Genomic DNA, 23,623 nt, shown 5'->3' on the forward strand with positions numbered 1-23,623 from the left:
AGTATCTGAAAGACCTGCCTAACATGTACCTGATGTGATTCAAGGTCAGGTGAATAAATGAAAATGTCATCAAGGTATATTACAAGAAACCTGCTGGCGGGCGCATTAGTCAAGCCAAATGGCATTACGAGGAACTCATAGTGTTCCTCAGGGGTATTGAAGGCTGTCTTCCATCCATCCCCTTCCTTGATACAAATGAGATTATAAGCCCCCCCTGAGGTCTAGTTTAGAAAACCGTTTGGCTCCTGCAATCTGATTTAAGAGGTCTGGGATGAGAGGGAGAGGATATGGATCTCGGACCGTGATCTGATTGAGTTAGCGAAAGTGTAGCAAGAGTGCAACCCCCCACATTTTTTCTTGACAAAGAAAAACCCTGCTGCAACGGGAAATGAAAAAGGTCTGATATGACCCTTTGCCAGACTTTCAGAGATATAGATAAAAAACGCTACGTTTGTCTGGCTCCTCTGTCGCTGCAAATCTGTGACACGCCTATGTGAAGCAGGCACCAAAGCTCAGCTGACCGTGATTTGATGTCTGCTTCAAATACATGGATAAGTCCAAAAATAATATCTGACAGAGTATACAGTGCTTTTTCCATCTGTATTATTACAGTCAATGGCCCCATCATCACAAATCTTCAAATTCCATTTTCCAGAGCTTCAGAAGTAAGCTTCGATCGGGCCATTGACTGTAGGCTAAAACTCAATAGCCCTGTCATAATAACACCCAAGTACTATTTTACAGAGCTTCAGACATAATCCCTAACAAGAACTAAAGTCAGTAGGTCAAAGCACAATGTGAATATAGCCTAAGTCCTTAGTATCCTGATTTTAGCAGTCTGAAAGAAGTTATCAAGAAGTTTGCTATTCATACTGTTTTCAGTACTATTAATAACTGTTTAGGATGGGGAAAAGGGCAACATTAATGAGGGAATGCTACAAAAGTGTGAAAACTATGCCTACAAAAGGATACACCACACTAAAATTCCAGGTAAGTAGGAAGCACAAATAAGCAGATAGAGGGAGGGATGGGTATACAATAATAATAGATCAAATTACAGATGTTGCTGGACGTTATGTAAAAAATAGATACGACATAGATAAATGATAAATCATATAAGTGATCATAAAATATCTATGAGCAGATTACCCAGATGACCCAGGAGGTCCCTTCCAACTCTACCATTCTATGATTCTATAATGGAAGTCTTCAAACAGAGGCTGGACAGACATCTGTCTGGGATGATTTAGTGAATCCTGCTTTGAGCAGGGGATTGGACCAGACGGACCCAGGAGGGTCCCTTCCAACTCTAGCATTCTTTGATACTATGATTCTAGGTTAGAGAGATTAAGATTCAAAAATCATATAAATCATATCAATAAAAGTGCCAGTGCATAAATATACAAAATAAGGATAAATATACCAATTTTCTCATGCTAAAACGTATAATCAAAGAGAAAAAAAAGTTCATAACATATTGCATAGATGTTTTAGATGTTTCAAGTCAAGATCATATCACATTATACAGCCATTGCAGCAGATAAATATTTTGCCGAAAACAGTCATCAAAAACCCAGGACTCAAAACACATTTCACGCATTTGCTTCCTCAAGGAGGACATACAGTATCTACCAAATGCCCTCCATTTGCATATTTCATCACGGCTAGAGTGTATCACTTAAAGCAGAAATACAGACAAAATAAGCTTCTGCTGTGTCTCATTTGCATAAAAGACAAGCACATTGGATTTCTCTTACTGGAAAACAAACACCATAGCGAAATCAATGTATGCTGCAATACTGGGCTGACATGTCTTACACTGTTATTCATGTACATGTTCTATTATTTTTGTTCTAACTTTGTTTTGAAAAGTGGGAAAACCTCAACCGGAGACAGTCCATCCATTGGTCCAAACCAATATGTATGTTCATTGAAGATCACCTTAGACATAAAGAAAGATCCGCATATTGACAGCTATGGCTTTGACATATCTCGCAACCTTCCTCTTACTGTTACAGCTGTTACTGCAGGTAGGTGAACGTTTAAGCAATGCAATGGAAATCATGAATGGCAGTCACATTATAGCACATGTAATTTATGACATTATTTTTTAAAATGTCTCACTGTACTTCCTCAAATTACCCCAAATGTAATCAGAAGACCTTTGTGACAACTAAAAACATCATGCCTTATGTAATAAAGCTACCGAAACCAGTTGCTTTGTTTGTTATAAAATTAGAATTGGGCCATTCACTCTACTTTTTATACTACTTAGTTAAAAGGATTTTTGTCTGTGCCATCCGTTATGTCATTAGAGCGAGTCTTTGAGAGATCTGTGTTTGGGTATATTCTCACTGGAAAGTTTTAAGAAATTTGTGTCATGATTATTAGGCTAAGTTCACACAGCGTTTTTGCTCCTTTTTTAAGCTAGTTTTTAGCTGCGTTTTACGGTACCAGCAAAGCCTACAAGACTTCAGAAATCTCATGCACACACATTGGTTTTTTGTCATCAGTATTTTGTGCTTATCATGGTTTCTTGGACATACAGCATTTCACTTCTTTCAGCGTTTTTTCAGTGTTTTTCACCCATTGGACTTGAATGGGTGGTGAAAAATCGCTGAAAAATTCACCAAAAGCACAGGTATCATGTTTTGTTGCATTTTTTTTTGCCAAAATCTATTTCTATAGAATATGACTTTCTTTTTCAATATTAAACTTTCTCAGCATGCACAAGAGACAAATCTAGCATGCCAAAACCGCTGCATGCTATACGTGTGCACATAGCCTTAAAGCCTAATTTAGCATTTTTGGGGGTTTATTTTTAAGTTACTATCCTTTTTTGTCTTGTGATATTAGTTGCCAATAAATGTTTTAAAATGGCGCACGCAATTCATGAATTTGCAGCAAAGTAGAAAATGGTCTTTTTTCTGTCTTGAACTATTTGTTCAACTTTTTAGCAAAATGGTGCAAAAAATTGCCCCAAAATACTGGCATATTCAAATTATTCAGGCCTAAGAATCCTAGAATTGCTTTTTCCAAAACCTAAAGGTATCTCTTTATACTATTGATATCAGAGTGCATAAGTCTACAATTAGCAATAAGCTGCCGTACTTGTGAGACAGCTGTCAGCCAAACGTTTGTTCAGCAGGCGGTATCTCTCTTTACTCATCCATATATGGCTGAGCACTTATGTGTTTATTATGAGGAGAGAGGGAAAAGCCTAAGCCAGGGCATTCATATTAACGCCCAGATCATTCTCTCCCTTGACATCATCTGATAGGGGAATGTCAAGAGGTGCCCCTAAGCATCAGATGGATGGATAAACTAACTGAAAATTGCTGATTCGGACAACTGTCACCAAATGTTTAAGGTGCTTTATGACTAAAATGTCCTCATGAACACCCACACATACACCAGGACCTCTGAACTAATGCATACTAAAAAGAAAGAAAGAAGAGGCAAAATATTACATACAGTAAATGGCCATAGTGGCAGAAGCTGTGGTTAGCAAAAACTTGAAGACTGCATTTGACCAGAAGTACCTGATACTAAAACATGGCGGTAGAAATATTATGTACTAGGACAGTTTTCCTACAATACAGCAGTTCACCATCATAGAAATGAATAGGAATTCTTTATTAGCACTAGAGTATAAATTAAGCCAGGTTTAAGACAGTTGAAGCTCATATGAAAGTGGATCTTATGACTTGACACTTGTCCTAGACATACAATACCAGTAAATCCACTAAGTAAATGCTTTTCCTTTAAAAGGAACCTTACATTATGGCATTTTTGAGAAAATATACATTTAAGAGCCAGCTAGGACCCATGCAACTTGGAGGATGAGTCTAAGAGGCCGATCCCTGATGGCATCTCATACCCTACTCCCTACATATGTGTATAGGGGGAGATCTGTCAATCAAGGGGAGTGGGGCAGAGAGAAGCCACCAGGGACAGGCTTCTTGGACTAGTCACCTGGGCAGCATGGTCCTCAACCACGTTATAAGTGTATGTTTTCTCTGAAATGTGGCCGAAATTTAGTGTGAAACATATCTGGCTGAAATGACAGAGCCGGTGTCTGTTCATGCTGCCTGTGATTCGGGCAGCATGTATCAGCTGTCATGTTCACTTTAATGACTGTGGAAGGATTTGAAAGAGGCAGTACATGCAAGTTAATTATAAAAAACTTCCTTTTCCACAAAACAGAATGGTAATATGCCAAAGCAAACGCACATAAACTGTATGCTGGATTGATAAATACTGTTACTTATTTCTTTTTTTCTATATTTATTCTTCAAGGCGGTCCAGCTGAAGGGAAACTATTGCCAGGTGATCAAATCTTTGCCATCAACAATGAAAATGTGGAAAACATTCACGTTGAGAAGGCGGCAGACTTGGTCAGGTAATGCATCATACATGTCGGCACTAGAGATAAGAGTAGAAGAGCAGGCTTTTAGCAGAGTACATTATCTTTGTTGGATTATGCATTACACAAGAACAAGAAGACAAAACTGCCACTAAATCCTACAGATTCCATCTGATGAGCTGTTTGGGAAAGCGGAAATTATTCTGCGGTATGATATTGACATCTTACTTTTAGAAAACAAGGGAAGGGTGACAGTGGTCTACTCTTCTGTGGTGTGTAGGATCACTTCATTTCTGTAATTTATATGATTAGGTAAAATTATCATATCCATAAATGTCATAAAGGTGCCATTTCTCAAACTACATTGTTCATGGATTGTGATAGTAATGGTTACTTGCAATCCTATGTAAACCTACAGGTTCCACATTGAGATAAATTGATAAGCTAGAGGCATGATCCAAGAAATACGTCACAGAATATATCATATAAAGACAAAAAAGAGCTACATTTCTCATCTAACTATTTCTTTTAAGCATCAGGTTTACCTGAAGCCCTACAAGAAATCACAGAGAGCACATTGGTTTTTGACTTATCAAAACTGTTGCAAATTCAATGTGATTGCCTATAGCACTCAGTCATATTCTTGTCATTTTCTAAAGGGTCTCAAAAAGTGAAAACTGAAAACGGAATGGTCACTATGTGCACCAATTTTCCTTTGTAGCAGTTTTAATATATCTCTCCTATTTTATCACATGACCAACAAAGTCATCTCTTTGAAACCTATACAAAATGACCACCTCTCTTTTGATAATATTAAAGAGTAACTAAACTTTAACCCCCTTCGTGAAATTGCCATTTTTCGTTTTTTTCTTTTTTGTTTTACTCCTCACCTTCTTCCAAAAGTCATATTTTTTTTTTATTTTTCCGTCAATGTATCCGTATGAGGGCTCGTTTGTTTTTGTGGAATGAGTTGTACTTTTGAATGAAAACATTCATTCTACCACAGAGTACTAGAAAACGGGAAGAAAATTCCAAGTATGGCAAAATTACAAGAAAAAGTGCAATTCTACAAAACTTGTTTGTTTTTTTTATTTACCATGTTCACTATATGGTAAAACTGACCTGAATATATGATTTACCAGGTCAGTATGAGTTCGCAGATACCAAACATGTATGGTTCTAACTGAAAGAAGATGTCGTCAGGGTGCAGAGATAGAAGCAATGAGTGACACCAGCTCTGTCTCACAGTTTCTAGCACCCCCAAATGAATCATCATCAGGGGGCGGCACTGGTGTTACTTGCTGCTTCTATCACTGCCCCTGCTGACAATTCATTTGAGGACGGTGCTCGAGGATGTGCGGTTGTGTTGGTGTCACTTACTGCTGCTATCGCCATCCCCTTAAAACCTCTTCTGTTACAGAAATTTGTGAAAAAATGGTTTGTTGGAGTCACCATTTTCCAAGATCCGACGCATTTTTAATTTTCTCCCGACTGAGCTGTATGAGAGCTTGTTTTCATGTGTAGAAAACTTATGGTTTTATTGATACCAATTTGGAGAAAATACAGAATTTTGATCTGTTTTTATTGCATGTTTTTAGGGTGGAGAGATGACTGAAAAAACGTAATTCTGCAATTTTGAATTCTTTTCTTGCTTTCACATTTACCAATCGGGTTAATTAGTTTTAATGATATATTTTGACATAATAGACTTTTATGGGAAGAGCAAAACCAAATATGTTTATTTTTTTGTTATATTATCATTTCTTTCATTTTAGTGGGGGGATTCAAAATTTTTTATATATATTTTTAGAATTTTTTTAGATTTTTTTAAAATTCTTTTTTATTTTATTTTTTTTTTCTCTGAAGTATATTACATACAGATTTCACCATGCAAATACCAGTTTACCTCTATTGACAACACCTGGAGAGTATCCCCATAATACGTCTCCATCAGTCTCCCTTATAATTAGTGATAGCAGTGTGGCCTCAGTATGCAATAGCTGTAACTGTATGTAAATAGGGAAAGGGGCTCTGCACTTTTCCTAGGGAGCCCACGCCAATTTTTTTCAGAAAAATAATCTTTTATATATGTCACTGACATCTATGACATCTATATATCTGACTATCTATCTATCTAGCCATCTATCTAAATATATATATATATATTATTCAGTGGGGGAAATAATTATTTGATCCCTTGCTGATTTTGTAAGTTTTACCCACTGACAAAGACATGAACAGTCTATAATTTTAAGGCTAGGTTTATTTTAACATTGATAGATGGAATATCGAAAATAAAATCCAGAAAATCTCACCGACAATATATGTTTGGGGGCTATCTATTCCTTTGGGGATCTGCTCCAGGGCAGTTTAGATTTCACCTTTCTGGCTTTAGGTGTTATGATTGAGTCACCGTAGGAGGCAGACACAAAAATAGAAGCTACGTCCAGAAAACCAGAGAAGTTGGCAACTATCAGATTGCAGACCCCTGAACCTATCAACACAACTAGCAGTAGCCGTGGGGGGTTCCTACGATGCCCTAGACCGCTCGATCACAGCTGGAGCGCTAAATAGCCTAAAGACAGAAAAGGAAATCTAAACTGCCCCAGAGCAGACCCCAAAGTAAAAGGCAGCCCCCAACATATCATGACGGTGAAGCAAGATAAAAAACACTCACACAGATAGAAAGATAGGCTGAGCAAACGATGGAGCCCAAGCTAACTAAACAGAACAGGAAAGGAAGGTTGCTGTCTGCAATCTGCCAAAACCCTATCAAAGACATAAGCCAACAAGCTGATATGGAAAAAGACCCTGAAGCAGCTAGGCTTCAAAAACTAAATCAGCACTCAGGTATTTTCAGAAGACAGAGCTAAAGGAATTCAGCACACCCCAGCAGGGAATGGCAGAAATCCAGAAAAACAAAACAAAGTCAAAGCACAAATGCAAAAAGCCGAGCAGAAAACTTAGCTTTAGAAGAGCAGGAATTCAGACTGGTCTCCAAGGATCCCACAGAGAAATCACCCGCAGGGCAGAAGGGCGTCGGCAGCCTTATATCCAGTCAGTAACTCCACTCAGCCAGTCATCATCATCAGACTCAGGTGTTTGATAATCAGGCTCACTACCTTTCTTTACCAGAAGAGGGAGTTCCTCGGGCCTCAGTAGTGAAGGGGAAAATGAACTCACAACAGTACCTCCCCCTTGAGGAGGGGTCACCGAACCCTCAACCACGCCACCAGGGCGATCAGGGTGAGCCCGATGAAAGGCACGCACCAATCTTTTGGCAAGAATATCAGAGGCAGAGACCCAGAATCACCCGCCATACCGCAGATCCTAGGGTACTCAATAGCAGGAAAGAATTGTATACAAAAAAAAAAGTGTATATTTTTTCCTCTATATCTCTGAGGCTGTAGGGGGAATTTTTTTTTTCTCTGAATGGAGATAAAGCAATTGTCTGATCGTGTGGAGCAGCTCGCTGCGGAAGTGCGGGGAATTTCCGCCTACCTTGCTCATTCACATGCTGCTGAACCAAAGATTCCTACACCTGAAGTATTTTTTGGGATCGGTCTAAATTTTTGAATTTCAAAAATAATTGTAAATTATTTTTTGCCTTGAAGCCTAACTCGTCAGGGAGCTCCGTGCAGCAGGTTAAAATTGTCATCTCTTTGCTGCGTGGCGATCCCCAGGATTGGGCGTTTTCTTTGAAACCAGTTGATCCTATTCTGACTAATGTGAACGCATTTTTTCAGGCCTTGGGGTTGTTGTATGACAAACCTAATGCCATTGATCAGGCTGAAAAGACCCTGCTGGCATTGAACCAGGGTTGTGATTCTGCAGAATTGTACTGTCAAAAATTCCGAAAGTGGGCAGTACTTACTACCTGGAATGATAATGCCTTGGCTGCTCTCTTTCGGAAGGGGTTGTCAGAAGCCGTAAAAAATACTATGGTGGGATTTCCTGTTCCCTCTGGTCTTGACGATTCTATGTCATTAGCCATTCAGGTTGATCGGCGTTTGCGCGAACGCAAAGCTGCACGAGAGGTGTTGCCACCTGTTGAACAAATGTCTGAACCTATGCAATGTGATAGAGTTTTTTCCAGAGAGCAGCGTCAGGAGTTCAGAAGGTGTAATAAGTTGTGTTTTTTCTGTGGAGATGCCTCGCATATTATTTCTGTCTGTCCTAAACGAGAGAAACGCTTTGCACACACGTTTTCTGTTGGTGGTGTTCAACCTAAGTTTCTTCTGGCTATTACTCTGATCTGCTCCCTGTCCACATTTTCCGCCAAGGCTTTTGTGGATTCGGGAGCAGCCCTAAACCTAATGGATTTGGATTTTGCTAAACGTTGTGGATTTCCGATGACACCTCTGCAGACGCCTATCCCTTTGAGGGGGATTGATGCTACTCCTTTGGCTAAAAATAAACCTCAGTTTTGGACCCAGGTGGTAATGCGGGTCGCCCCAGACCATCAAGAAAATTGCAGATTTTTGGTGTTGCATAATCTGCATGATACTATTGTTCTGGGGTTTCCCTGGTTACAAATTCATAATCCAGTTTTGGATTGGAAATCTGTGTCTGTGGTGAGTTGGGGTTGTCGGTGTGCCTTTAGTGAGGCTCCGGTGTTTTCCACCTCTCCTCAGTCGCATGATGTTCCTGATTATTTGGCGGACTTTTATGATGTATTTAGTGAGAATGAGTCTGCGTCTCTGCCTCCTCATAGGAGTTATGACTGTGCTATTGAACTGAGCCCGGGGTGTAAATTTCCCAAGGGTCGGTTCTTCAATTTATCTGTACCCGAGCACGAGGCTATGCGATCCTATATTAAGGAGGCATTGGAGAAGGGTCATATTAAACCATCCTCGTCACCCTTAGGTGCCGGGTTTTTTTTTTGTAGCCAAAAAGGATGGATCATTAAGACCTTGTATTGATTATCGTGCCCTCAACAAAATTACTGTTAAATATCAGTATCCATTACCCCTGATTTCTGATCTATTCTCCAGAGTTAAAGGTGCTTGCTGGTTTACCAAGCTTGACCTCAGGGGGGCGTATAATCTTATTCGCATTAGGCATGGGGATGAATGGAAGACGGCGTTTAATACTCCGGAGGGACATTTTGAGTACCTGGTGATGCCTTTTGGGCTCACTAATGCCCCTTCTGTCTTCCAGTGCTTCATGAACGATATTTTCCGAGATTTTGTCGATACATTTTTGATTATCTATCTGGATGATATTTTGATCTTCTCCAAGGATTGGGATTCTCATGTGGAACATATTCGGACTGTGTTCCGGATCTTGAGGGAGAATTCCCTGTATGTCAAAGGATCGAAATGCCTTTTTGGAGTACAGAGGATTTCTTTTTTGGGATTTATTTTGTCCCCGTCAACTATTGAAATGGACCCGGCCAAGGTACAGGCCATTTACGATTGGGTTCAGCCCACTTCTTTGAAGGCCCTCCAGAAGTTTTTGGGTTTTGCTAATTTTTATCGGAAATTTATAGCAAAATTTTCTAGTATTGCCAAGCCATTGACTGATTTGACTAAGAAGGGTGCTGATGTGTTAAATTGGTCTCCGGAGGCTGTTTCTTCCTTTCAGGAGCTGAAGCGAAGATTCACCTCCGCCCCGGTTTTGCGGCAACCTGATGTCTCACTTCCGTTCCAGGTAGAGGTGGATGCTTCTGAGATTGGTGCAGGAGCTGTTTTGTCCCAAAAGGATCCTGTAACATCTAAAATGAATCCCTGTGCTTTCTTTTCCCGAAAGTTCTCTCCATCTGAACTTAACTATGATGTGGGGAATCGGGAACTGTTGGCCATGAAATGGGCATTTGAGGAGTGGAGACATTGGTTGGAGGGAGCTAAGCATCAAGTCGTGGTCCTCATTGACCACAAGAATTTGATTTACCTAGAGTCGGCTAAGCGCTTGAACCCTAGACAGGCTAGGTGGGCCTTGTTTTTTACACGTTTTGATTTTGTGGTTTCTTTTCTTCCTGGAACTAAGAATGTCAAGGCAGACGCCCTCTCTAGGAGCTTCTTTGCTGATTCTCCTGTGGTGACCAAGCCTGCTACCATCTTAGGCGAAGGGGTAGTTCTTTCTGCCATCTCGCCCGATTTGAGACGTGCTCTGGAAGAGTTCCAGGAGGACAAACCTGAGCGTTGTCCCAGTGGAAAGTTGTATGTTCCTGAGCAGTGGAAGAAGAGAGTGATGTCTGAAGTTCATTGCTCTGCTTTGGCTGGTCATCCAGGTATTTTTGGTACTAGAGATCTGGTGAGTCGGTCTTTTTGGTGGCCCTCCTTGTCTCGTGATGTCAGGAATTTTATGCAGTCCTGTGGGACGTGCTCCCAGTCTAAAGCGTGTTCTCGCTCTAGTGGGTTGTTGATGCCTTTGCCTGTCCCCAAGAGGCCATGGACCCATATTTCAATGGATTTCATCTCTGATATGCCTGTCTCTAAGGATGACTGTTATTTGGGTGATTTGTGAAAGGTTCTCTAAGATGGTTCATCTTGTACCACTCCCTAAGTTGCCGTCTTCCTCTGAGTTGGTGCCCCTGTTTTTACAACAGGTGGTTCGCTTGCACGGGATTCCTGAGAACATTGTATCTGACAGAGGAGTCCAGTTTGTGTCTAGATTTTGGAGAACTTTCTGTTCCAAGCTGGGAATTTAGTTGTCCTTCTCCTCTGCTTTTCACCCTCAGACCAATGGGCAGACAGAGAGAACAAACCAGACCTTGGAGTCATATTTGAGATGTTTTATTTCTGCTGATCAGGATGATTGGGTTTCATTTTTGCCCTTGGCCGAATTTGCTTTAAATAATAGAGCTAGTTCTGCCACTTTGATGTCACCTTTTTTTTGTAACTTTTGGTTTCATCCTCGATTTTCTTCAGGGCAGGTGGAGCCCTCTGCCTGCCCAGGTGTTGACACTGTGGTGGAGAGAATGCACCAGATCAGGGACCAAGTGGTGGATAAGTTATCTCTCTCCCAGGAAAAGGCCCAGCGGTTTTCCAACCGACATAGGACCATTGGTCCCCAGTTTAAGGTTGGTGATATGGTGTGGTTGTCATCAAAAAATATTGCTATGAAGGTGGCTTCTCCTAAGTTTAAGCCTAGATTTATTGGACCTTACAAGATTTTGGAGATTATTAATCCGGTCTCTTTTCGTTTGGCTCTTTCTGTCACATTTAAAATCCATAATGTGTTCCATAAATCTTTGTTGAAGAGGTTTGTTGAACCTGTTGTTCCAGGGGTGGCACCTCCAGACCCTGTATTGGTTGAAGGTAACATGGAATATGAGGTAGAGAAAGTACTGGATTCCCGTCTGGGTAGACGGAGACTCCAGTATTTGGTTAAGTGGAAGGGTTATGGTCAGGAGGATAATTCCTGGGTCTCTGCCTCTGATATTCATGCCAAAAGATTGGTGCGTGCCTTTCATCGGGCTCACCCTGATCGCCCTGGTGGCGTGATTGAGGGTTCGGTGACCCCTCCTCAAGGGGGAGGTACTGTTGTGAGTTCATTTTCCCCTTCACTACTGAGGCCCGAGGAACTCCCTCTTTTGGTAAAGAAAGGTAGTGAGCCTGATTATCAAACACCTGAGTCTGATGATGATGACTGGCTGAGTGGAGTTACTGACTGGATATAAGGCTGCCGACGCCCTTCTGCCCTGCGGGTGATTTCTCTGTGGGATCCTTGGAGACCAGTCTGAATTCCTGCTCTTCTAAAGCTAAGTTTTCTGCTCGGCTTTTTGCATTTGTGCTTTGACTTTGTTTTGCTTTGTTTTTCTGGATTTCTGCCATTCCCTGCTGGGGTGTACTGAATTCCTTTAGCTCTGTCTTCTGAAAATACCTGAGTGCTGATTTAGTTTTTGGAGCCTAGCTGCTTCAGGGTCTTTTTCATATCAGCTTGTTCGCTTAAGTCTTTGATAGGGTTTTGGCAGATTGCAGACAGCAACCTTCCTTTCCTGTTCTGTTAGCTTGGGCCCCATCGTTTGCTCAGCCTATCTTTCTATCTGTGTGAGTGTTTTTTCATCTTGCTTCACCGTCATTATATGTTGGGGGCTGCCTTTTGCTTTGGGGTCTGCTCTGGGGCAGTTTAGATTTCCTTTTCTGTCTTTAGGCTATTTACCTCTCCGGCTGTGATCGAGGGGTCTAGGGCATCGTAGGAAACCCCCACGGCTACTGCTAGTTGTGTTGATAGGTTCAGGGGTCTGCAATCTGATAGTTGCCAACTTCTCTGGTTTTCTGGACGTAGCTTCTATTTTTGTGTCTGCCTCCTACGGTGACTCAATCATAACACAAAAATACCTGGATGACCAGCCAAAGCAGAGCAATGAACTTCAGACATCACTCTCTTCTTCCACTGGTCAGGAACATACAACTTTCCACTGGGACAACGCTCAGGTTTGTCCTCCTGGAACTCTTCCAGAGCACGTCTCAAATCGGGCGAGATGGCAGAAAGAACTACCCCTTCGCCTAAGATGGTAGCAGGCTTGGTCACCACAGGAGAATCAGCAAGAAAGCTCCTAGAGAGGGCGTCTGCCTTGACATTCTTAGTTCCAGGAAGAAAAGAAACCACAAAATCAAAACGTGTAAAAAACAAGGCCCACCTAGCCTGTCTAGGGTTCAAGCGCTTAGCCGACTCTAGGTAAATCAAATTCTTGTGGTCAGTGAGGACCACGACTTGATGCTTAGCTCCCTCCAACCAATGTCTCCACTCCTCAAATGCCCATTTCATGGCCAACAGTTCCCGATTCCCCACATCATAGTTACGTTCAGATGGAGAGAACTTTCGGGAAAAGAAAGCACAGGGATTCATTTTAGATGTTACAGGATCCTTTTGGGACAAAACAGCTCCTGCACCAATCTCAGAAGCATCCACCTCTACCTGGAACGGAAGTGAGACATCAGGTTGCCGCAAAACCGGGGCGGAGGTGAATCTTCGCTTCAGCTCCTGAAAGGAAGAAACAGCCTCCGGAGACCAATTTAACACATCAGCACCCTTCTTAGTCAAATCAGTCAATGGCTTGGCAATACTAGAAAATTTTGCTATAAATTTCCGATAAAAATTAGCAAAACCCAAAAACTTCTGGAGGGCCTTCAAAGAAGTGGGCTGAACCCAATCGTAAATGGCCTGTACCTTGGCCGGGTCCATTTCAATAGTTGACGGGGACAAAATAAATCCCAAAAAAGAAATCCTCTGTACTCCAAAAAGGCATTTCGATCCTTTGACATACAGGGAATTCTCCCTCAAGATCCGGAACACAGTCCGAATATGTTCCACATGAGAATCCCAATCCTTGGAGAAGATCAAAATATCATCCAGATAGATAATCAAAAATGTATCGACAAAATCTCGGAAAATATCGTTCATGAAGCACTGGAAGACAGAAGGGGCATTAGTGAGCCCAAAAGGCATCACCAGGTACTCAAAATGTCCCTCCGGAGTATTAAACGCCGTCTTCCATTCATCCCCATGCTTAATGCGAATAAGATTATACGCCCCCCTGAGGTCAAGCTTGGTAAACCAGCAAGCACCTTTAACTCTGGAGAATAGATCAGAAATCAGGGGTAACGGGTACTGATATTTAACAGTAATTTTGTTGAGGGCACGATAATCAATACAAGGTCTTAATGATCCATCCTTTTTGGCTACAAAAAAAAAAACGGCACCTAAGGGTGACGAGGATGGTTTAATATGACCCTTCTCCAACGCCTCCTTAATATAGGATCGCATAGCCTCGTGCTCGGGTACAGATAAATTGAAGAGCCGACCCTTGGGAAATTTACACCCCGGGCTCAGTTCAATAGCACAGTCATAACTCCTATGAGGAGGCAGAGACGCAGACTCATTCTCACTAAATACATCATAAAAGTCCGCCAAATAATCAGGAACATCATGCGACTGAGGAGAGGTGGAAAACACCGGAGCCTCACTAAAGGCACACCAACAACCCCAACTCACCACAGACACAGATTTCCAATCCAAAACTGGATTATGAATTTGTAACCAGGGAAACCCCAGAACAATAGTATCATGCAGATTATGCAACACCAAAAATCTGCAATTTTCTTGATGGTCTGGGGCAACCCGTATTACCACCTGGGTCCAAAACTGAGGTTTATTTTTAGCCAAAGGAGTAGCATCAATCCCCCTCAAAGGGATAGGCGTCTGCAGAGGTGTCATCGGAAATCAACAACGTTTAGCAAAATCCAAGTCCATTAGGTTTAGGGCTGCTCCCGAATCCACAAAAGCCTTGGCGGAAAATGTGGACAGGGAGCAGATCGGAGTAATAGCCAGAAGAAACTTAGGTTGAACACCACCAACAGAAAACGTGTGTGTAAAGCGTTTCTCTCGTTTAGGACAGACAGAAATAATATGCGAGGCATCTCCACAGAAAAAACACAACTTATTACGCCTTCTGAACTCCTGACGCTGCTCTCTGGAAAAAACTCTATCACATTGCATAGGTTCAGACATTTGTTCAACAGGTGGCAACACCTCTCGTGCAGCTTTGCGTTCGCGCAAACGCCGATCAACCTGAATGGCTAATGACATAGAATCGTCAAGACCAGAGGGAACAGGAAATCCCACCATAGTATCTTTTACGGCTTGTGACAATCCCTTCCGAAAGAGAGCAGCCAAGGCATTATCATTCCAGGTAGTAAGTACTGCCGACTTTTGGAATTTTTGACAGTACGATTCTGCAGAATCTCGACCCTGGTTCAATGCCAGCAGGGTCTTTTCAGCCTGATCAATGGTATTAGGTTCGTCATACAACAACCCCAAGGCCTGAAAAAATGCGTTCACATTAGTCAGAATAGGATCATCCGGTTTCAAAGAAAACGCCCAATCCTGGGGATCGCCACGCAGCAAAGAGATGACAATTTTAACCTGCTGCGCGGAGCTCCCTGACGAGTTAGGCTTCAAGGCAAAAAATAATTTACAATTATTTTTGAAATTCAAAAATTTAGACCGATCCCCAAAAAATACATCAGGTGTAGGAATCTTTGGTTCAGCAGCATGTGAATGAGCAAGGTAGGCGGAAATTCCCCGCACTTCCGCAGCGAGCTGCTCCACACGATCAGACAATTGCTTTATCTCCATTGAGAGAAAAAAAAAATTCCCCCTACAGCCTCAGAGATATAGAGGAAAAAATATACACACTTTTTTTTTTTTTTTTTACAATTCTTTCCTGCTATTGAGTACCCTAGGATCTGCGGTATGGCGGGTGATTCTGTTATGATTGAGTCACCGTAGGAGGCAGACACAAAAATAGAAGCTACGTCCAAAAAACCAGAGAAGTTGGCAACTATCAGATTGCAGACCCCTGAACCTATCAACACAACTAGCAGTAGCCGTGGGGGGTTCCCACGATGCCCTAGACCCCTCGATCACAGCTGGAGTGCTAAATAGCCTAAAGACAGAAAAGGAAATCTAAACTGCCCCAGAGCAGACCCCAAAGTAAAAGGCAGCCCCCAACATATAATGAGGGTGAAGCAAGATGAAAAACACTCACACAGATAGAAAGATAGGCTGAGCAAATGATGGGGCCCAAGCTAACTAAACAGAACAGGAAAGGAAGGTTGCTGTCTGCAATCTGCCAAAACCTTATCAAAGACATAAGCCAACAAGCTAATATGGAAAAAGACCCTGAAGCAGCTAGGCTTCAAAAACTAAATCAGCACTCAGGTATTTTCAGAACACAGAGCTAAAGGAATTCAGCACACCCCAGCAGGGAATGGCAGAAATCCAGAAAAACAAAGCAAAACTAAGTCAAAGCACAAATGCTAAAAGCCGAGCAGAAAACTTAGCTTTAGAAGAGCAGGAATTCAGACTGGTCTCCAAGGATCCCACAGAGAAATCACCCGCAGGGCAGAAGGGTGTCGGCAGCCTTATATCCAGTCAGTAACTCCACTCAGCCAGTCATCATAATCAGGCTCAGGTGTTTGATAATCAGGCTCACTACCTTTCTTTACCAGAAGAGGGAGTTCCTCGGGCCTCAGTAGTGAAGGGGAAAATGAACTCACAACATTTAGGCTTAGTTAGTTCTCCGGCTGTGCCGAGGCATCTAGGGCATTGTAGGAACGCTCCATGGCTACTTCTAGTTGTGTTGATAGGATCAGGGGTCTGCAATCCGCTGAGTTACCAACCTCTCTGGTTTCCTGGTGGCTTAGGCTGTTCTTGCCATCCTCCTCGGTGACACATTCATAACAGGCAGGGTAGGAAGCAAAAGACAATACATTACAGCAGGAGATCGCATAGGATACATTTTGTGAGGTGAAATATTGTTTAAAAACAGTCATTGAAATATTTTACCTCATAAAATGAATCCTCTGTGATCCCCTTCTGTAATGTCAGTATTGTCTTTTGCTTCGACCCCTGCCCAGGACATGTGGTACGCTCCGTCAGAAACAGACAATTTTTAAACTGAACTTTTGTTCATGGGAAAACCCATCTAATGTGACCGGCTTCCTCTGCCTGTAGACATGTCGCGCATCTGCCGCCGGGATCAGCTGAATCATTCACTGCGCCTGCGTGGAATTTGCAGGTAAGTATATATTAGATACATATATATATGTGTGTGTTTTGAAGAATATTTCATTTGAAAATGATTAAAAGCTCATGTTAAAATCGCATTGGAATATTATAGCAGTCACACTGAATTCGGATGTAAATCGGATGATAGGTGTGAAAAATCGGATTGTACTCACATGAAAAACGCATGACACTTGAATGACACTTGCATTACACTCATGCGATTCTCCTGCATCAAAATCGGACCGATTTTAGAATCGCCAGTGTGACTCCAGCCTAAATGGAAGACCTGAAATTGACAATACCTAGTGATCTTCTAACCCCAGGTCTCCCAGGTTGACATGATCTACTTGTGACAATAGAGAGTATCTATATGCACCAGTAGGGAGAGCTGTTTGCAGAAATATTGCCCAGGTGGGACTGCCAGCAATCTGTGTGGGGCATCTGTCTTGTTTGGCCGGAGTATGGCAGGGTACATGCCCTCATACATAGCCAGCAAAGCAAAATACACCCGGTATTCTTATATCTAGGATTCTGTCACCAAACAATGGAATCAGCAATTTGAAAATGGTTGCGGTGAGGGACATACAAGTTATCATAAAACTACTAAGTTTATACTACCATTGTGTGTACACTATCTGAATACTTCTGTTTATCCCACAGGGACTCCGGGGACAGTGTTACTGTGACAGTACTTCGAGGCACTTCGGTAAATACAGATCTGTATCGCAGCTTATGTGTATTGATATCAGTACATTACTTTGGTGCTAAATAAAATGGAGAAAGAATGTTAGCAAAGGTTTAAAAATAAGAACGATTGCACTTTTTATAGAAGAATGACAGAAAACCACATTAAAACCCATAGCATAATACATTGTAAATCTGCACCTGTCTATTAAATAATAGATGGAGCTTCACTGCAGTTTCAATGTGGTTTTTATGCAACTTCCTTTCAGTTATTATGATGTTTTCTTGGGATTTCTGTGAAGTTGAAAATGAAAATTGAAATGCTGCAGGTTTGAACAATTTGAAGGTTGAAATCTGCAAGGAAAAAAAATAAGAAATCTCTTCATAAGATTTCAGAATTGTCTCTCATTTTGCTCTTACTGTTAACCTTTGAAAAAAGCGCAACAAAAATGCAGCATGTGAGCTAGCTTTAAGGCTAAGTGCACACGTTGCAGAAAATTTCTGCTTTACCTGACTCCCTTCCCAGAAACCGCACCTTTTTTGTCTTCGCGTTTTCGTCGTGGTTTTTGGCGCAGGTTTGATGCGTTTTTTTCCGCAGCGTTTTCAAAACGCATTGAACAAGCCAGAAATGCGGAAAAATCCGCAAAATTAATGAGCATGCTGTGTTTTTTACCGCGATGCGTTTTTTTCACGGTAAAAAGCGCATCAATATGCACAAAAAGTGCAAAATACATAGAAATTAATGGGAAGCTTATTTTTAGCGGTTTTATAGACAAAACCACGCTAAAAACCGCTAAAAAAACGCTGTGTGTGAACACAGCCTAAGGCTATGCACACACGATGCGGATTCTGCTGCGGATCTGCAGCGGATTTGCCGCTGCGGATCTGCAGCAGAACTGCAGGTGATGTACAGTACCATTATAGATTATGTACAGTTGTGGCCAAAAGTATTGACACCCCTGCAATTTTGTCAGATAATACTCAGTTTCTTCCTGAAAATGATTGCAAACACAAATTCTTTGGTATTATTATCTTCATTTAATTTGTCTTAAATGAAAAAACACAAAAGAGAATGAAGCAAAAAGCAAAACATTGATCATTTCACACAAAACTCCAAAAATGGGCAATACAAAAGTATTGGCACCCTCAGCCTAATACTTGGTTGCACAACCTTTAGCCAAAATAACTGCGACCAACCGCTTCCGGTAACCATCAATGAGTTTCTTACAATGCTCTGCTGGAATTTTAGACCATTCTTCTTTGGTAAACTGCTCCAGGTCCCTGATATTTGAAGGGTGCCTTCTCCAAACTGCCATTTTAAGATCTCTTCACAGGTGTTCTATGGGATTCAGGTCTGGACTCATTGCTGGCCACCTTAGAAGTCTCCAGTGCTTTCTCTCAAACCATTTTCTAGTGATTTTTGAAGTGTGTTTTGGTCATTGTCCTGCTGGAAGACCCATGACCTCTGAGGGAGACCCAGCTTTCTCACACTGGGCCCTACATTATGCTGCAAAATTTGTTGGTAGTCTTCAGACTTCATAATGCCATGCACACGGTCAAGCAGTCCAGTGCCAGAGGCAGCAAAGCAACCCCAAAACATCAGGGAACCTCCGCCATGTTTGACTGTAGGGACCGTGTTTTTTTCTTTGAATGCCTCTTTTTTTCTCCTGTAAACTCTATGTTGATGCCTTTGCCCAAAAAGCTCTACTTTTGTCTCATCTGACCAGAGAACATTCTTCCAAAACGTTTCAGGCTTTTTCAGGTAAGTTTTGGCAACTCCAGCCTGGCTTTTTTATGTCTCGGGGTAAGAAGTTGGGTCTTCCTGGGTCTCCTACCATACAGTCCCTTTTCATTCAGACGCCGACGGAAAGTACGGGTTGACACTGTTGTACCCTCGGACTGCAGGGCAGTTTGAACTTGTTTGGATGGTAGTTGAGGTTCTTTATCCAACATCTGCACAATCTTGCGTTGAAATCTCTTGTCAATTTTTCTTTTCCGTCCACATCTAGGGAGGTTAGCCACAGTGCCATGGGCTTTAAACTTCTTGATGACACTGCGCACGGTAGACACAGGAACATTCAGGTCTTTGGAGATGGACTTGTAGCCTTGAGATTGCTCATGCTTCCTCACAATTTGGTTTCTCAAGTCCTCAGACAGTTCTTTGGTCTTCTTTCTTTTCTCCATGCTCAATGTGGTACTCACAAGGACACAGGACAGAGGTTGAGTCAACTTTAATCCATGTCAACTGGCTGCAAGTGTGATTTAGTTATTGCCAACACCTGTTAGGTGCCACAGGTAAGTTACAGGTGCTGTTAAATACACAAGTTAGAGAAGCATCACATGATTTTTCGAACAGTGCCAATACATTTGTCCACTCTCTTTTTTATGTTTGGTGTGGAATTATATCCAATTTGGCTTTAGGACAATTCTTTTTGTGTATTTTCATTTAAGACAAATTAAATGAAGATAATAATAACAAAGAATTTGTGTTTGCAATCATTTTCAGGAAGAAACTGAGTATTATCTGGCAAAATTGCAGGGGTGTCAATACTTTTGGCCACAACTGTAAAACAAAAAAGCTGTGCACATGCAGCGGATTTTTCCGCACTGTTTTTGTGCGGAAAAAAAAGCAGCATGTCACTTCTTTTGTGCGGTTTTGCTGCAGTTTTCCACCTGCTCCATTCTTCAAATCCGCAGGTGGAAAACCGCAGTGGAAAACCGCACAAAAACCGCAGTAAAACCGCAAAAAAAGGAAGAAATCCGCAGGAAAAATGCAGGTCATTTCACATGCGGATTTAGTAAAATCCGCGCGAGGATCCGCACTGTGTGCACATAGCCTTACAGTTCCAGCAAAGTGGGTGGGATTTATATAAATCTTATGCCCGCTGTGATTTTTTTTTTACGCTGCGTATACTGACCTTCGGTGCGTTTTTTAAATCTGCACCATGTCAAGTCTTAGGCCGGGATCACACTACCATGTTTGATGCGAGAAACTAGCACGAGTCTCTCACATCAACACCCGGTGCTACCGCCGGCACTCGGACCAGAGCTGCGGCTACATAGAAATACATGCATAGATATACATGCAGCCGCAGCTCTGGTCCTGAGTGCGAGTTTCTCACATCACACATGGTAGTGTGATCCTGGCTTCACATTGAGCTTTATGTGCAGATTTTTCCCTTGCAGTTGCATTAGATGTGCAGGTAATAAACGCATACAGTACATATATCCGCTGTGGAAACGCACTGAAAACTTATGTAATTCACATATTACTGTATCACTACATTTTTGTCAAAGCCAAATACCAGGAAAAAAAACAACTCAGCTTTATTTAAAGGATTGCATATCAAAAGAGGACAAAAACTGCAGCTAATTTAGCTAAAAGGTGCAGAAATGCTGCAGAAAATCTGCAACATCAAAAACTCATCAAATACTCATTGTGAGAACATAGCCTTAAATGTTAAAAAAGCACTTTTTTAAAGCAAAATAAACAAAATGTTAAAAATAGCTTTTCAGCTCCACATCCCACAAGAGATCAGTTAGGCTGTTTTATTCTTTAATTTTATGTATTATCACTAATAATGTCACACACATGAGCTGCTTAAGCTGCCTTTAAAGGGAATCTTTCACCAGGTTTTTGCTATGTAATCTGAGAGCAGCATAACCCTGATTCCAGTGATGTATCACTTGTTGAGCTGCTTGTTGTCATTTTCATTCAATCAGTTTTTTCTGCTGCAGATCTAGCAGTGCTCAGAATGCTGAGCTCTGTATAGCGGCACCCACACCGCTGATTGATAGAAAACAGTGTACACAGAGCAGTTGACTAGGAGGCACTTGCCACCTTGTCTTGTAGTGATAATCAACTTTTGATAAAACACTGATCTTATTGACGCAGCAACACACAGCTAGTAAGTGACATATCGCTGGAATCAGGGTCTCATCCCCTACATTATGCTGCTCTCAGATTGCATAAAACAAATCTGCTGACAGATTCCCTTAAAAGTGACTTTTTGTGGTGTTTGAAATCTACCCACTAAGTGGATACTCAGATTGTGATGTGAGCAGTTCCTAAGTTTCACAAAAATCTTTTCAGTTGTTTGATAAGTTTGAGACACATCACCAACAGTTTTTGAGATCCTTTTCTGTTTTAAAGCTATGACATATACACCCTTATCTTTATGTATGCTATCAGTAACACATACTAATGTAATAAGTAGGATATAAAAGATATGGTAGGTCATGTTAATAACTGTTAACATTGCAGATAATGCTTTTTTAGTAGATACATCACAAAAGTTGTTTGTATGTCAGTTAGTATCTGTCAGCCAAAATCAGCAGTGGAACAATTAGAGCTCATACCCATTTGCGAGAAAAAAAACGGTCCAATATCAGGACCGAAAAAACGGACGAGTGTCATGCGAGTGCAATGCGATTTTTCACACATAGCATCCATATGACCTGCGTATACAATGCGTTTTTTTTCTCAGCAACTATTTTTCTACAACCATTTACAGTGTTCTATGCCACAGAATGGTAAGGTGTCTATAAAAAACAGATGCCATACATGGTGCGAGAGCTGTGCGATTTTTTTCTCACACCCATTGACTTGTATTGGCGAGTCTCGTCCAAGATACGCAGCATGCTGTGATTTTTTTCTCAGTCCGATTTCAGCTGAGAAAAAAATCGCAGATGAGCTGTAACACGTTGAATAACATTGGTCCGAGTACTATCCGATTTTTTATCAGATTGCGCTCGTCCATATTTCTCGCAAATGGGTATGAGCCCTTAGGCTACTTTCACACATCAGGTTCTCGGCGTCAGGCGCGATCCGGCGTCGTGCCGGAATGCCGGATCCGGCAAATGTTTAGTAAAACCTGATGTGACGGATCCAGTTTTCTGCTGGATCCGTCTTGTTCTTGACAGACAAAACCGGATCCGTCTCATCCGGTTCATCCGTTTTTCTATCCGTTTTTTGCCGGATTACGCCGGATCCGGTTTTTAAAATTGACCCTTGTGGCCTTCCGAACGGGATTGGCTACTGGAAAACTATATATAGCATGTTCCTACAGCCCTTCTTTGACAGGTTGTAGAGGAGAAAGTGCAGGTTGGAGAGAAGAGCAAGTTACTGGCGAAGATGGATGTTGTGATTGGAAATATTTTGAAGAATTTGGCGGATTTTACAGCGGAGGCGAACCGTTTGAGGGTGATTGTTCTGGAGAAGGAGAGAGCGAGACAGCAGCGCATCAGGCATCGTAGACGACGTTTGTGGATCCACCCCATCACAGCCAAGAGAATGACGCGTGGGGTCTATTCTACACTATGCATGGACCTTCGACGAAACCCGGATAAATTTTTTGGATATGTGCGGATGAAAATGGAGAATTTTGATTACTTGGTGGAGCGCATTGCACACCTCATAAGAAAAGCGGACACCTATTGCCGCTTCTCTGTTTAAACCCGCAGAGCGTCTGATGGTGACTTTAAGGTAAGCCACATTTATTGGATGTGATCGCATCAGAGCACACTTTCACTGCAATCTTGTTGGTGGTAGTTTGTATCTCCAAGTGTTATAGCTGAGTTTTGGTATGTAATGCTGTGATTTTAAACTAATTGATTGTTTTTTAATTCCCCACAGATTTCTTGCAACTGGAGAATCCCTTTCGTCACTGCATTTCCAGTACAGACTCGGGATTTCCACCATATCAGGAATAGTGAAGTACACATGCCGTGCACTGTGGGACTCCTTAGCTGAAGAGTTTTTACCAGAGCCCACAACAGAGAGGTGGATTGAAATTGCTGACAAGTTTCAACAGATATGTCAGTTTCCCAACTGCTTGGGCGCTGTGGACGGGAAACATATCCGCATTGTAAAGCCAGCCGGATCGGGATCGGAATATTTCAATTACAAGAAATATTTTTCAATTGTCCTCATGGCCATCGCTGACGCGGAATACAAATTTATTGCTGTTGATATTGGGGACTATGGCCGCTCCAATGACTCTCAAGTTTTCAATCTGTCTGCCATGGGGCGTAAACTGTATGGAAACACCTTCC

At 41.8% G+C, this 23,623-nt stretch overlaps 1 protein-coding gene across 1 annotated transcript in view; it reads left to right on the forward strand.

Annotated features, from left to right (window-relative positions):
* Positions 1-23,623, forward strand: part of FRMPD1 (FERM and PDZ domain containing 1) — a 508,177-nt gene that overhangs the window by 299,281 nt on the left and 185,273 nt on the right. The window contains exons 3-5 of the mRNA XM_073549674.1: positions 1,873-2,030; positions 4,300-4,402; positions 17,546-17,591. Of these exons, the coding sequence (XP_073405775.1) occupies positions 1,873-2,030; positions 4,300-4,402; positions 17,546-17,591 (307 nt within the window). The remainder of the gene's footprint in view (positions 1-1,872; positions 2,031-4,299; positions 4,403-17,545; positions 17,592-23,623) is intronic.

Source organism: Dendrobates tinctorius, unplaced genomic scaffold, assembly GCF_039654945.1.
Source record: "Dendrobates tinctorius isolate UK_male_01 unplaced genomic scaffold, ASM3965494v1 ptg000160l, whole genome shotgun sequence".
NCBI classification, from domain to species: Eukaryota; Metazoa; Chordata; class Amphibia; order Anura; family Dendrobatidae; genus Dendrobates; species Dendrobates tinctorius.